The sequence below is a fragment of the Homalodisca vitripennis genome, chromosome 6, assembly GCF_021130785.1.
Source record: "Homalodisca vitripennis isolate AUS2020 chromosome 6, UT_GWSS_2.1, whole genome shotgun sequence".
Taxonomy (NCBI): Eukaryota; Metazoa; Arthropoda; class Insecta; order Hemiptera; family Cicadellidae; genus Homalodisca; species Homalodisca vitripennis.
The window spans coordinates 112725897-112741509 of NC_060212.1; the positions used below are offsets into that span (position 1 = coordinate 112725897).

The 15613-nt window shown below is 34.2% G+C and overlaps 1 protein-coding gene across 1 annotated transcript in view; it reads left to right on the forward strand.

Moving 5' to 3' along the window:
* Nucleotides 1-4468: 4468 nt before the first annotated feature.
* Nucleotides 4469-15613, forward strand: part of LOC124364738 (homeobox protein six1) — a 31739-nt gene continuing 20594 nt past the window's right edge. The window contains exon 1 of the mRNA XM_046820441.1: nt 4469-5371. Coding sequence (XP_046676397.1) covers nt 4704-5371 — 668 coding nt within the window. The 5' untranslated portion in view covers nt 4469-4703. The remainder of the gene's footprint in view (nt 5372-15613) is intronic.

Genomic DNA, 15613 nt, shown 5'->3' on the forward strand with positions numbered 1-15613 from the left:
TTAATTTCGCTGTTATCAAAAGATTCCATTCAGTTTTAAATAAATAATAATGAAAGTAAATTTTCTGTAACTTTTGTAAGGTTTATATTTTGAGAAGTTAAATGGAAGAGAGGGCTATCCCTAACTTCAATTCAGAATAAAGACTATTTAAATTTTCATTTTCAATGTTTGAAAGGAAGAATGTACTTTGCGTGTTCTTTGTAAATATTCTTATAATGTAATGGCCCACGGCCCCTGGACCATAAACATTGTGGCATATTAATGGAATAAATTATTAATTTTTTTGTACAGACATTGTATTATATGAAAGTGTAGCATACTGCAGTATCGGTAGAAGTAAAGGATGTGATTATATATACTAATACACAAATCTCTTAGCCTTGTAGAATTAAAGGCAGACAAGAGACAATTTGTATTTTATTAGCGCATAGCCATGTTTTTCGTGAAATTGGTAAAGAAATATCCCTTAAGTAAACAGTCGATTTTTACCGACGCTAATTTTGACAGCAATGGAAGTGCAAATGTATCAAAAGGGTTAATAATATGAAATGACAGATAGTATATTTCATAGTTTTACAAACTTACATAAAACCAACCGTCAATACGTAAACAAATGTTAAATCAGCGTTAACTACCCGTTACATTAATTCTCTTTGTCCAGTTTTCTGACGATAATATAACTATCATTATGTATGTGTCTGACGTTCAGGACACAAAAAATATCGTTTCGTATTTGACGAATTAAATACCGTTTCATTTCGACCTCCATCAAAATTAGCTTCGTTGACGATCAATTTTTTTTAGAGATAATTCTACATCGATTTAAAGAAACCCAAGGTTGTACGCGTATACAGTGGAAATTGGTTGACGGCTTTTATACTAATAGACCTATGAAGTTACTTGGTTGACAACAAATGTATCTCAAGTATATTGTGCCCTAGCAATACTTACACTAATATTTTTTCTTCAAATAAAACATGCTGGTGTCAATGCTGGATGTGAACAACACATTTTACGTTTCCATACACAGGGTGTAAATTAAGTCCTGATACGCCTGAATATATTCCAAACGAATTGAGATATCACTGTAGAACCTTCACCACACTCATATTTTTTTGGATTTTTTAGTGTAAAAAATATTTTGCCCCCCTTTTCAAAGAGGGGTAGATGGGGGTCACTTTAAATTTTCGAATTTCAATCCCTATCTTGTGACATTTCATTTGAAAGGTAAATTCAAAAGAAACACAATAACATGAACAAAACATCTCTACGGCAATCCTAGCAAAAGTTATGGGCAAATAACCCTTTACATTGTAATGCCATCTAGAAAAAGACACCTCTTACCAAAACTATGCACACCATAAACATTAGATGCTACTTAAACGGATAAGCTGGACCCCCCAATGTCTTACTAAAAGATATCACGCATGTATTGCGTTGATATGCGCAAGACATTTGCATTGCGGCTACAGATTATTACTGTTTTGCGCTATTTGCCCATAACTTTTGCTAGAAACGTCATAGAAGTGTTTTCTTAGTGTCATTGTGTTTCTATTGAAATGACCTTTAATATGACATGTCACAAGATAGAGGTTGTAGTTTGAAAATTTAAAGGTACCCCCTTTTACCACCCTTTGAAAAAGGGGGTGAATTTTATTTACCACCAAAAAATCCAAAAAAGTCATTTAATAAATATAATGAAGGTTGTACATTGATATCTCAATTTGTGATATTTGGATTTGGAATAAGTTTGAGAATTACCCTTTCATTTTCAATATATAGACTATTGAATACAAATTAAAATAATATTGTGCCATTTTTCAATGTTAATTAAAAAAAATAGCCTATCAGTTTTGTGAATAAGTATTGAATGACGGCAATGCAAACCTAAAACCCTAATAAAATTGTCAAATAAATAATTTTCATATATACCACCTTAAAATGAGATATTAGTTGGTACCAAAATTACAGTACACCATTTTTAAAACGAAATATTAATTAGTCTTTACAAATTTTTATAACAATACATAGTTCAAAAAATCACCACTACATCCTGTATTAAAATTAAGTCAATGGCTATTTGCACTCTTGCCTCTATAAGACTCTAATACAACTAAGAGTCTAGGAAATAATTATATCCTGCTTCAATGACAACCTTAATTATATGAACCATTGTTACTTTTAGGATTTGGGTACAGCGGTCTTGTACTGGGATACCGCCTTATTAGGATCGATCAGGTCCTAATAGTTTAATAACCTAGAATGAATTATTCAATAAAGGTACAAATCAATTTCATCACTTAAAAAGTACCAATTCAAATTCAAATTTTTCTTGTACTCAATTCTCTTCGAAGCCGACACTTTACTTAGTGTATTACAGAATACAGATGTTTTTGTATGAAAACAGGTTTGTTACGATATTTACCATCGTTAAGTGCAACAAGTAACGCGACGTTTCGAGTTCTGGTGTCTGCTCTCTTCTTCAAGCGAGAAAACGTAGGACACTAATAGTGTGTCTCTGTTACTGATATGCGTAATCCGTCCCTCATGCTAAACAATAGTTAATATATGTGTGTTTTACTTAATTTATTGGCGGGTTTTGAAGCCCAAACTCACTGTACCGTTGAGCAACTTGAGGTTTACTGCGGTTATATACTGAGTGATCGTGACTAGTGATACAAGACGTGGCAAGGCGTGTTATCGCAGTCAACGTGTTAACCTTTCTTTTCACCCTTATTATGTGTCATATTTTGGCAGATGGAGAAGATAGCAGACGTCGCGTTAAAGTTATTTGCAATGCACTTAAATTTCCAAAACATAAATGTCGATTTACTTTGTTTTTGAAGATGTAATAGTTGTAAAACGAAAATATAGGCCTATGGTTTTCGAGTGATCAATATGTCATTATATTTTAAAATTGAAAAATAATTTTTTCTTATTGTAGTTATTTTACCTTAAACTGGATTTTTATTTTGTTTCCGTGGAGTAGTCACTGTTTAAAGCGATTTTTAATTTTGTTAAATTATGTAAACATTTTTTGTTACATATTTTCATATGGAAAATTCATTTAGGCTACCTTTAAAACGAATTAAAATGGAGCTTTTAATGATCAAAAATAAATTTTACGTTCATTCTTTTCTGAAACCTTGCGTTTTAGTAAAAATAATTAACTATTTTTTACAATTTTGTGTTCGGTATAATATAAGATTATGACACAGAGTTTTAGAATGTTTTAAATGTTCTTCATAGTAAAAGTATTGATATTTCAAAATAACGTTTTTAATAATAGTTTTTAATACCCACTGGCACTTTTCAACATGGCTTTGATTTTATCTCTGGCACTTAAAGGGTTAAATCAAAATAATAATATGTTGTGCTTTACAGTGTTATAATTGATTACAAGTACACACACAAGTAAGTATCAAGTAACCCATTACTTACAAGCATCATACGTGCTTCTCTCCGTGAATTAACAGACATTGTCTCCTAATTACTTTACAGTGTTATAATTGATTACAAGTACACACAAGTAAGTATCAAGTAACCCATTACTTACAAGCACCATACGTGCTTCTCTTCGTGAATTAACAGACATTGTCTCCTAATTACTTTACTAATCACGAGGCAGTTTATAATCCACTAAATAGCAGTTTATGTGTTAATATCTCCAATTAAATTAAATTTATACTCTAGCTAACCGCATCCCTTTATAACAATGTGTGAGATAGAGAATCGGACTTCCGTTAAATTTGTAATACATTTCAGATCGCAGGTTGTATATCTCCGGTGGTTACTTACTTATAAGAAAATTTAAATTGGTTAACATTCCTTACCGAAGTATTTAAAAATGTACCGTCATGACAGAATTACAAGGTGTTTTGAACACACCAAGCTAATCTACTGATTTGTTTGAAATGAAATGAATAGTCGAATAATAGAATTATTTTTACTTCAGAACTGTTCTTCGTATAAAAAAAATTATATGTACTCCTTGTGATTAGATTGAACACATTTTGTTGTTAGTAATTTAAATTCATTTTCGCGATTTTATTCCGTGAGCAAAAACACACGGAATCCTTGTGCATCTGGAGGTGCTATACAGTAGGGCGAGATTCTACGAAAAACAAATCCACAGTAGGCCTACCGAATCACTTTTTACAGCCCAATCGAGCAGGCCAACAATAGCGCAGTGTAACAAGGCGGACAATGGGTCCACGGTGCATTGACGAGGCGTGAGAATGGAACACAGGGATGACACGTTGTTGACAGACAAGACAGCGAGCGCGGCTGTGTTGTGGGGGGAGGAGGGTAGAGCCAATGGGAGGCAGGCCACGCCCCCAGCCTATGACAGCTCAGACAGACCGGAGCCCGGCTAGTTAGAGATTCCCTCAACACCTGTCGGCAAGGGGCAACATAACCTACCCGGTCCTACTCGGTTACGCGCGGTCTCCAGCAATAGTGTGGGGCTGTCACTGTCGCCTGGTGTTCTCACACATTTTTGACTGAATTATTTTTTTAATTGTATTATTTTAAGTCGCGATATGTAGTCTAATTGTTTTTTATGTGTAAGGGATGGTAAAAATTACTTTCATTAAATAGTTAAAACAATGTGTTTTAATTAAAATTTTACGCTTGAACGAATCAATTGTTGTAGTCAACATGGGAAGGACTATGAGATAAACCCCGCTTATGCTACTTCCGTGATGGCAACTTCTCCGCTCTCCAACAACCTCTCGCCGGGAAGCTACTCCTCCGCGGAGCTCAGCGACTCCTCCATCAGTTCCCCGGCCGTGCTGGCGGACATGGCGGACTACCTGAGTCCCAAGAGGCCCCTGACGTTCACCGCGGAGCAGGTGGCCTGCATGTGCGAGGCCTTGCAGCAGACGGGGGACATCGAGAAGTTGATGCAGTTCTTGTGGTCGCTGCCGCCCACACAGCTCTTCCGGGGCCACGAGTCCATCCTGAGGGCCAGGGCGGTGGTGGCGTACCATCGGGGCGCCTACCACGAACTCTACGCCGTCCTGGAGAGTCACAACTTCGACCCCCGGCACCACCCGCAGCTGCAGCAGATGTGGTTCAAGGCGCACTACAAGGAGGCGGAGAACATCCGCGGCCGAACGCTCGGAGCCGTGGACAAGTACAGGCTCCGCAAGAAGTACCCCCTGCCCAAGACCATCTGGGACGGCGAGGAGACCGTCTACTGCTTCAAGGAGAAGTCGAGGAACGCCCTGAAGGAGTGTTATGAAAGGAACCGCTACCCCACGCCGGACGAGAAGAAGTGCCTGGCGGCCACCACCGGCCTGACGATGACTCAGGTCAGCAACTGGTTCAAGAACAGGAGGCAGCGGGACAGGACGCCGCAACAGCGCAGGTGGGCAAACACTAGAGGTCTAGGAGTTCTAGGGCTGTAGACTAGATCGTAAACTACGTTGCATTCTCTATAAGATTCATCAAAATATCCGTTTGACATAACCTTCCATTAAACTATGCTTTATTTGGCAATAGTAACCCCCAGAATTATAAAAAATTCCTTAAATAACACATCCCATGATAACAAAGTAAGTCCGGGACTATATAATTGTTTACCCCCCCCCCCCAAGCCTTACTGCACGTTAGCATACAGTTGTGATATATTGTGTGGTGTAACAAATTGTTTCGTACATTTTATTAATATTTCTATTTATGATTCATTAAAATATGTTAGTATATTTGGATACTTGAGCACAAGATTGTTGTGTAAGTAAGGTAGGAAGTGCTTGAGATATGGATTTGAATAATCTGTATTCTATGGAAAACTTAAAATACGAGTGAAACACTGATTCAGAGCTATTTTATTCTAGAATACTAACTAATTGGTTTTCTACATTTGGCCTTTATTACTTTTAAAACTATTTCGACATTTCAATTGCGTTGCGTAACGTTTTATATTGTCATATAGCATTCTGTACTCTAGCTAACCACGCAATAACATATAACATTCTAACAACGTTCCGTATTTTATTATTATTCTGTAGTAATATATTGACATAATATAATATATATATATTATAATATATGATTCTGTCCTCTACGTAATGAAGAATATTATCATAAACATTCCATATTTTGATATATAAAATTCAAAGATTGTCGTACGTCGTATATTTTATATTTATACGTAATATATTTTAATACCTGGTATTACAATATAAAATTCCATATAAATCTGAATAGTCAAACATTATCGCACACCATCGTATATTTTATATCTACATCAAAGATTCTATATAATCCTATTGAGGTATTGTTTTACAAGCCAATTTCAACTGAATCTAAGCCAAATATTTAAATATTTTTGTGTAAACATTTAACTATACCAGTTTTTTTTGTCTAAAATCGGCAGTAATGTAATGCAAGAAAACATCAAAATGTAATTTTAAAAATATGTTGCGTGATAACTGTTACGGCCAAACATGAAGACCGTGAACCGTATATGTTGTTGGCAATAAACATAATTTTTGACTATCATACTTAAAAATCTGTTAATTATATTATAATAATAAATGTTTAGAAATTATAAAAGTGGAACACATATACATCAGTATGTACATGGAATTAAAACTGGAAGATTTAGTAGAAAAGCATAAATAACGTTGCACACCATTTTAAACATATTCTTTCCAACGATTAGTTATTGTTTGGCAAATTATCACAAACTAACATGATAGGCAGTTAAAAAAAAATTAGAAAGTGGATTGAAACAATTGTACATTATTTACTAATAACAGTATATCTGAAACTTGGCTTCAGTTACAACTGCCTATACAAGATATGATCTTTGATTGTATAAGATAACAAGGTTTGATAATTCCCAAAAGAGAATACAAATACTACCATGTAGACTACATTAATGTATTCATGTGGTAATGTAGAATTATACTGTATTTACATAATACAGTACGTCCACAAAGTCATGTCACACTTTTAAATAACTTTATTTACAAAAACATATACAGCAGAAGAATAAGGTTAAGACAGGATTAAACAGTACTTTAAACAGTTTTACGCCAGTTTATCTGAGCTCAACATGAGCACCATGTGGATGTTCAAGCGAACTCTGATCTCCTCCCATACTCTGATCAGAAGTTCTGGGGCAACTGATTCAATCGCAGCTCTGATTCTTTACTTGAAATGTTCAATATACGATCGTTATAACGATGCACATTTCTAAATAAAGGTAGCCCCATCACTGAAACCAATGTGGTTTATAAAACTTTAATCCAGTCCATGTTCATACAGAATAACAACAGCAAAGTCATACTTCTTTAATCTGTCACCAGGCTTCAAAGCATGGAATAGTTGAGGTTTGTAACCATTAAATTGAAGTATTCTTTTCAAACCTTTGTTAACTGTAGACACGTTACCGAAAAGATTTTTTTGACTTCTTACAAAACTATTTTGGATACTCTCAACTGTTTTATCTCCTGTTTTTAGCCTACCTGTCCACGCTTTGTACAAATAAGCTGCCTGCTTCCTTAAAACTTTAAAGAATTTTAATGACACACTCGAAAATACTCACGGTGCACTGCAATCACAAAATAAAACTTAACTAGCCAAAAATAGGCTGACCTTTTCTTTATAAGGTGCCATGGTGACTGTTTTCGTAAATACGTTAGATGACAACAATGGGTAACTCAACTAATGAAAACCAAACTGTATGAGCAACCGCTTTAATTTAAGTCTGTTGGTAGACCTGCGATCAATAACAGAGTAGCTATAAACAATAAAAAATGTGACATGACTTTGTGGACACCCTGTATATTGTACTCTACACAACACTCGGTACGGGCGCGCGGATGCAGCACCAACTGCTGGCTGGCCTAGGAGTATAAAAGATGGACTCTCAATTCCGCTACTCCTTTCGTGCGATTGTTGAATTACATTTAGCACTATAATCGCCACAAAACATTGCAATAAATTGCAGGTTTATAGAGAACGTAGCAGCATGTTATTCTATTAAACTCCGCCTAGAGGGCGAAGTGTTTTGAGCAGAGAGCAAATACACTCCTCCCCCCCCCCCACCGGTGTGCCTCCAAACTGTCCCGACCAGACTAAATATCTCCTCTGAACAAAATAATAAAATCAACACTCCACCGTCTGAAAAACACAATCGCTACAGCGTTACCGTGTAACCAAGTTAGTATCTTAGTCAGAATAATATCAGTTAATTTGATTACTAAATCGATTGAGTCTGTGATAAACACCTGGAATCTAAATACAGTGTTGCAGGCATTGTTTTAATTTATTAACAATGTGGTGTACTGTGGTATCTTGAAATGTAGTGTTTGGTACAAGACCGTCTCAAATGGTACATTTATATAATACCATGCGGGTATTTTGGCTTACGTTTTACATATTGAACGTAAACAGCGTATAGGCTACATATTATTTTCTTTAAAAGAAACTCACAATTATCCAATAATTTTTTATTTCTTACAAACAAAAATTCGACAAAGATGCCTTTTGACATCCAAGATGCCATCGTCAGGTGTGAATCAAACAATTTGAAACAGTGTATATATTTTTACAATTTAAAAACAATTATCAGCTGAACAAAAATATTGTGTAATTAAAAGAATAATAAATATTAATATATGTATAAAAGTTTGGGTGAAAAACAATTTAGTTATATTTTAAAGAAAAGTCCAAAATCATTCATTATGTTTCTTATGTATAATGTTTCATAAGCATCGAGTTCTTATTTGTGGACTGGTTTTAATAATATGACATTTTTAAAGATGTGACTAGTTCCTAATGCATGTTTGGCAACAGCTGGATTTTTAGTTTGTCCGTATTTATAATACCTTTCGTGTTCTTTAAATCTTAAAATTGTTTGTTTTCCAATAAGAAGAGCTCCTCCCTCCATAACCGTATACATACCTCGCAAAACGAAAGGTAATGGCTAAAATATATCAATTGGACACTATTAAACTTTTTAAAACTTTAAAAATATCGCAACAAGAAACTCACCTAATTAAATTTATTTTTAATGTATGTACTGTAACAATTTTGGATTTTAGAAATTTAAACTTGTACGTCTCATAAAAGCAGTTAAAATATTCATATGGTATTTGGTTTTCGATAATAATACGTCATATTCATACTAAAAGTACATACTTGTTTCGACACATGCGTTTATGACTGAGTATTCCGTCCGCCGGCGCACGGCCGCAACCTGCATGTCGGCGCGGAGTTTTATACTCAAAGTTTAAACGTGCACTGTAAACTAGTAGTGTTTTAAATCTATAATGAAGGTAACTTGCTGAAACGTTTGTGTTCAATGCGGAAGAATACGGTATATTAACTACAAAATCGACCGAAATATGATTAAAACTACAGACGTAAGGGGCGTACAAATCTAATGTTGATAAAATTCAAAATATGTCAAACTCGAATTGCTGCCTCATATAAAATAAATATTCCAGCAAACTTATAATCGGTAAAAGTTTCACTTTAAACAGTTCCACGACATTTGGGAACTTACAGGACCATCGTAACAAATTAATTGAAGAATATTTTTAAGTGCAACAAATAGATCATAAGTCAAAGTTAACCTTTGCGATGTTTTTTTGGCATACGCTGTTAACATGGTTTACTAGAAACAATGTATATATGTATGAAAAATGATCTTATTTAAACGGTCTTTTTTGCATGAAGGCTTATAAAGTTGAAATCATTTCACATGAAAACACAGGACAAAATTAGTGTACCCATTTTTAGATTGATTATAGACAATCAATAATAAGTTCAATGATAGTCTACCAAATTTGGTTTAAATTTGTGTGATAAAAGACCAATTACATAAAAAGTATCATTAAATAATCTTTATTATTTTCAAAATGGCGCCCTTTAAAACTTTTAAAATATTAAATCCAGCAGTTTTTCTCAAGAATTACATGAATAACAGTTCTTGAGAATATTATCACAAAATAATATCCTCTAATGATACCAACATTATTTTAATCGTATAATAAATAACTGATTTAGAGCAGATTTACTGTGACAAAACATGGCCCACATTGAAGTTCTCAGCGAATAGCCGCCAACAATACAAAAACTAAATAAGCGGGAGCTCTCACCACATATTGTCATTTATATGCTTATTTTGTACGTTGTACACATTGCTTCGCTAGTAGGTTAAAATTAAACTGGGTATGTATCGTTCCATATTAAACTATTGAACTAATAGGAAAATATTCGACCAAGAGTAATTAACATCTGAAGTTTGTAATTTAAATTTTCATCCAATCCACTTTATTAGCCTATTTCATTAAAATAAATCTGTATACATCCGTAAATAATAGCTGAATCTCAAACATTTTACATTTGATAGAGTACAATATTATACTTTACGCAATGAAATTTCAATGAAAAGTTTCTAAACATTTAGAAACTTTGAGTGTTTGATTAATATCCATGATGTAAACATTTAATTTCAAAGTATTTCAACATAACGTCATTAGTAGATTATACATTACTAAACGTAAACAGTCACAGAACAAAATTAGGGTATATTGGTATACTACGATAGTTCATTTAATAGAGATTAAAATTTCCAATAATTTGATAATACGCGGTAGGTCAAAGTTGTATGAGAAAGTAAGTACTCCAAATGAATTTCCTTTTTTCTTGATTGATAGAAATTAAGTTAAAGGAAGGTTTATTCGTTAGCAATTTGTGACGCTTTGCAAGAGGATCTAGCATGTTTTCGAAACATATTAGTAAACACCAAATCATCAATAGTTTATAATGTTTTGTTTTACTACGATTTTGTGAAGGGAATAGGATTTTTCTGGATATTTGCCATCGTTCAGTAATACAAAATATCAGTATTAGACTACGTCTCGAGATTTGCAATCTGATCTCTTCCTCAGGTGAAAAACTAACCTAACACATTACTGCAATAAACAAATCATACTACAGTGTTGTGACACGCATAAGTCAGGAATCACAACAACCATGTTGTGTGTCAACTTCATGCAAACTACCATTAAAACATACCTACACTTAAATTAATAAAAGCAAAACACTATTTGTTAATACTGAACTAAAGAATACGGGTTCATAAATTCTTTTATCACTGAACGACGGTAAATTTTCGAAATCAAATCCTGTTCCCTTCAGAATTCTTCCATCATCAAAAACAAACTTCAAACAAAGTATGTTTTCGTGTCAGACTTTTATAACAAACTTAATAACCTCCAAATTCAACTTTACCAGATACCAAAGACTCTTAATTTTGCCAAGAACGTAGCCAGGAAAAACTTTGGAGGTTTCAAGACGAAGTACGACAGAAAGTAAGGCAAGTGCAGTGAACCACTCATTTCCCATTTTGTTCCTTAAAAAGTTCTTGGCACGTTTCAACGTTGAGAACGATCTTTCAGCAGTGCATGTCAGTAATACTGAATTATTTAACTAATAATAGTAGTATTCTAAAAAAGTCGAAAATTTGGGAGCCAAAATAAAGATCGACGCCATTACAGTCAGGTATTAAGTTGGTTTTTGATTTTTTTATAATCGTTGTAACATAAGAGGATCTCCAACAAGGATTTTACTTTAATATTATCCACAAGCACTGAGAATTTTATTCTTTATGAAGATACATTGTTTCATATAGTAACTGTCATCCGGCAAAAGAATAAATAATTCATCAAAAGAACATAAGGCAACCATCGTGGTGCTACGTATTGTGCTAAAACATTGTGTTTTATTAGTTTTCAGCTGTATATGTTGTTTTCAGAATATTCTACAAAAGGACTGGGATGTCTAATAATGGTCAAATATTGCGAAGTACAATTTACGATCGGTTCCCTTGTGTAAAATTTTTCAATTCAGAAATCCTAAGATCCAGTAACAAAAATTAAGCAGTCAGAAGTAAGATCAAAGACCATAAGTTTTGATTTAACATCTACTGACTGAAGTTGTATCTCCACAGCATGGCCGAGATGCTTCAAGTCAATTGTGTAAGCAATGTGTGAACTTAAAGACCTTGATGTTAGTTATTTTACGTGAGCTTCAGTCTAAGAAACAAAACCAATCATCAAATGAAGATAGTTAATTTATTTGATTAACATTAGTTAGTTACAAAGTTGAGGATTTTGGAGCACACACATATGTTGGCGTCCTAGCACCCTCGTGGTCACTGCCAGAAGGTATGCATTGTAGTTGTCCACAGCAGTCTAACTCCAAAATACAACTGGGGCCACACTAGAAAAGAGAGACAAATAATAAAATTTGCCTGTTATGTTTCCAAGAGCTCCTACATTGAATAGTCATATAAACCAAAGAGCAAGCACTCCGATATATCCAGGGTAGAAACGGTCAACAACTTTTTTATATTTTTTCAAGGCTTCATCACTAGCTTCTCTCACTTGATTTTTCATTGCCACGAATTCTAAGACATTCCCAAAGTTAGAATTACGGATCTAAAAATAAATTAAGGTGATTTCAATATTCCCCCCGCTATCCTCAGATGAATTCTGGGCTTAATTCTGCAAGTTGAACCCAATTGCAAAGCTAGAGCGAGGATTCAGGAAAACGAGAATTACTTTCAGTATATAGCTGTGTGGTATTCGTTTGCTCTGTAGCGTTTCGGTTTACAATCGTTTCGTATATATTTTTTTTAAATTTGAGTGGTAGAAAGAATTTAGAGCCTTATTTCCTCCTCTTTAATATAGGCATTTTCTTTTACTTTTGATATGACAGATTTGTTTCTTTTACAAGCGACTACTAAACAAATACTAATCATCCTATAAAATAGTAAAAGGTGTAGATTACGAGTTACAACTTCTATTTCAAATATATTTAAACCACTCATGTTCGTAAATACATTACTTTTCTTAACAAAAGTACAAGTAAAATTAACTTTTCTTTTGTCTTAAAAGTCCAGTTTTAAAGGATAGATTAGGTAGATTAACTATCCATCTTCTTAAATGTTATACTGATAGTAGTTTTCATTAAAAATCTTCAAGTGAAATAAAAATTTTTTATTTTGAATAGAAATTATCAAGAAAATATTACAGTTTTTGGAAATACCATATTTTGCATTAGGCAAATAATTTACAGCAAACATTTTGTGTTTTCTCTATTACTTGAAATACAGTTGATTTTATAAAGATACGCACCTTAATGTTTGACGGAAGGGAGCGAAGTTCAAAGAGGAGGGTAAGGGGCTTAAAAGAAATTATACACCTTTATAATAAGCTACGATACTAGGAAAAAATTAGCGCCCAGAAAATACTCCTAACATAAGGCGTTGCTTTGGTTTGTACAATAACATTTAGCGATGACTGTTTCAAAAGCCGTTAGTAGGTACAGATATACTAGCTCACAGACCCCACCTGGTTATGACCTTCACATAGTTCTAATACATTTCTTCCTTTTCAACTTGCTGTCCATTACATCCAAAGTGAAACGCTCTAAACAAACTGAGCTTCTGGGTGGGCCTAGTATCACAACTACAACTCACGCCCGTATACACTTCTAAGATTTCTTATATAATATATACAAATTAGTAAACAGTTTTTAAGTTACAAATTAATATTTGGTTAATACTATTACCGCTTCTCCAACTTTTGCACAGATCTCGATATCGAAAAGGCCGTGAACGTGGATGACCAGTTGCATCGTTAGGAGAATGATAATAAGCCCACAAGATAACGTAAACAAGTCACTGCCGCCACACGTTTCCGCTTCAACGGCCATAAAGATAAAAACCTATCATTGAAAACAGTACAGTTTTGATTGTCAGCGATCATTGTTACTCTTTTGTTTGCTCATTTCGATAGGGCCACGCCGCGTCAACTAATTGAATAAATCACTGTGTGATAGTCTTGTTTCACTATTTTACTGTCTATAAAACTACAACTGCAATGGCTGTTTATAATTAAATTTGTTATAGTGTATTGAATCGGTCTTTTTAGGTCACGTGATGGCCTTCTTAACTCATTCAATGGTAAGGAGTTGCGCGAAGGTATACAGATCTGTGTTGAACGGCGGAAGGAGTAAATTTAGTATATCAAACTAGACTACACAAATAATAGAGTAGGCTGTTCTTAGACTAGTTGCAAGTTTAGTGGTATTCCTAAGTTTTTACTGACTATAGACTAAATGTAAATTAACTCACTTTTCAGGAGAAACATACAATCATGGCTAATTCTAGTAACAAAGCCACTTAATTGTTACTTCCTCATGAATCTCACTATTCGCATTCCCATTTTTAAATATACCCGTTTTTTATTACCAACGAAAAACGGAAAAGGAGGAGAATTTAAAACGGAAATGAGATAGTGTAGTGAAATTAATAAAAGAGTGATAAGATAAGCCCTGGTAATCACAATATTAATCCCTTATCGATTAAATCGAAAATTTGACGTGGGGGATAACGATTACCTGAGCTCGCGCAGCCTCTGTAGCTCTGGTGGTCACCACATTGTAACTGCTGTCGGGGAATATTTCGACTATTTCCCGAAGTAGTCAAGAAGTTATAAACCCGTATACGCCCAAAACTTCGCTCAATGACGGGGAATTCCCGTGATAAATACACGGCGTGTGTATGCGAATGTCTATGAATTGTTTTTAAAAAGCAGAGGCCTGTTTCCTTCCAAGTCTGATTCTGGTAATTTCCGTGGTTAGTCTAAATATACGAAAATCTTGTCGAATAGAGTAAGGGAGCTAGAGGTGTAGCATAAATAAATTGCAGAATACAGCTAAAAAGCAACGGTTACAGAGACAGTATTCGAACCTGCCGTATCTCTCTCTAAACCAGCCCCTAAGTCTGACGTGTTGGACTGCGCAGCAACTGGCTTTCATAATATTGTGAATTCTGTGTGGCTTCTGTGAATTCTCAATTTAAACAATCTTTCTCTTAAATTCTGTTTTAATATTCAGTTTATTCTGGCAAGCTGGGATATGGCCAAGGTTATTACTAACATTCACCAATAGAGGATCGTTGAAAGTTATGGTTACATATCGTTAGGACTGAATTTAATACTGTGCGCCTTTAGTAACTGATATTTCTGACATTTATAAAACATTCACCAATAGAGGATCGTTGAAAGTTATGTTTAACATATCGTTAGGACTGAATTTAATACTGTGCGCCTTTAGTAACTGAAATTTCTGACATTTATAAAACATTCACCAATAAAGGATCGTTGAAAGTTATGTTTAACATATCGTTAGGACTGAATTTAATACTGTGCGCCTTTAGTAACTGAAATTTCTGACATTTATAAAACATTCACCAATAGAGGATCGTTGAAAGTTATGTTTAACATATCGTTAGGACTGAATTTAATACTGTGCGCCTTTAGTAACTGAAATTTCTGACATTTATAAAACATTCACCAATAGAGGATCGTTGAAAGTTATGTTTAACATATCGTTAGGACTGAATTTAATACTGTGCGCCTTTAGTAACTGAAATTTCTGACATTTATAAAACATTCACCAATAAAGGATCGTTGAAAGTTATGTTTAACATATCGTTAGGACTGAATTTAATACTGTGCGCCTTTAGTAACTGAAATTTCTGACATTTATAAAACATTCACCAATAGAGGATCGTTGAAAG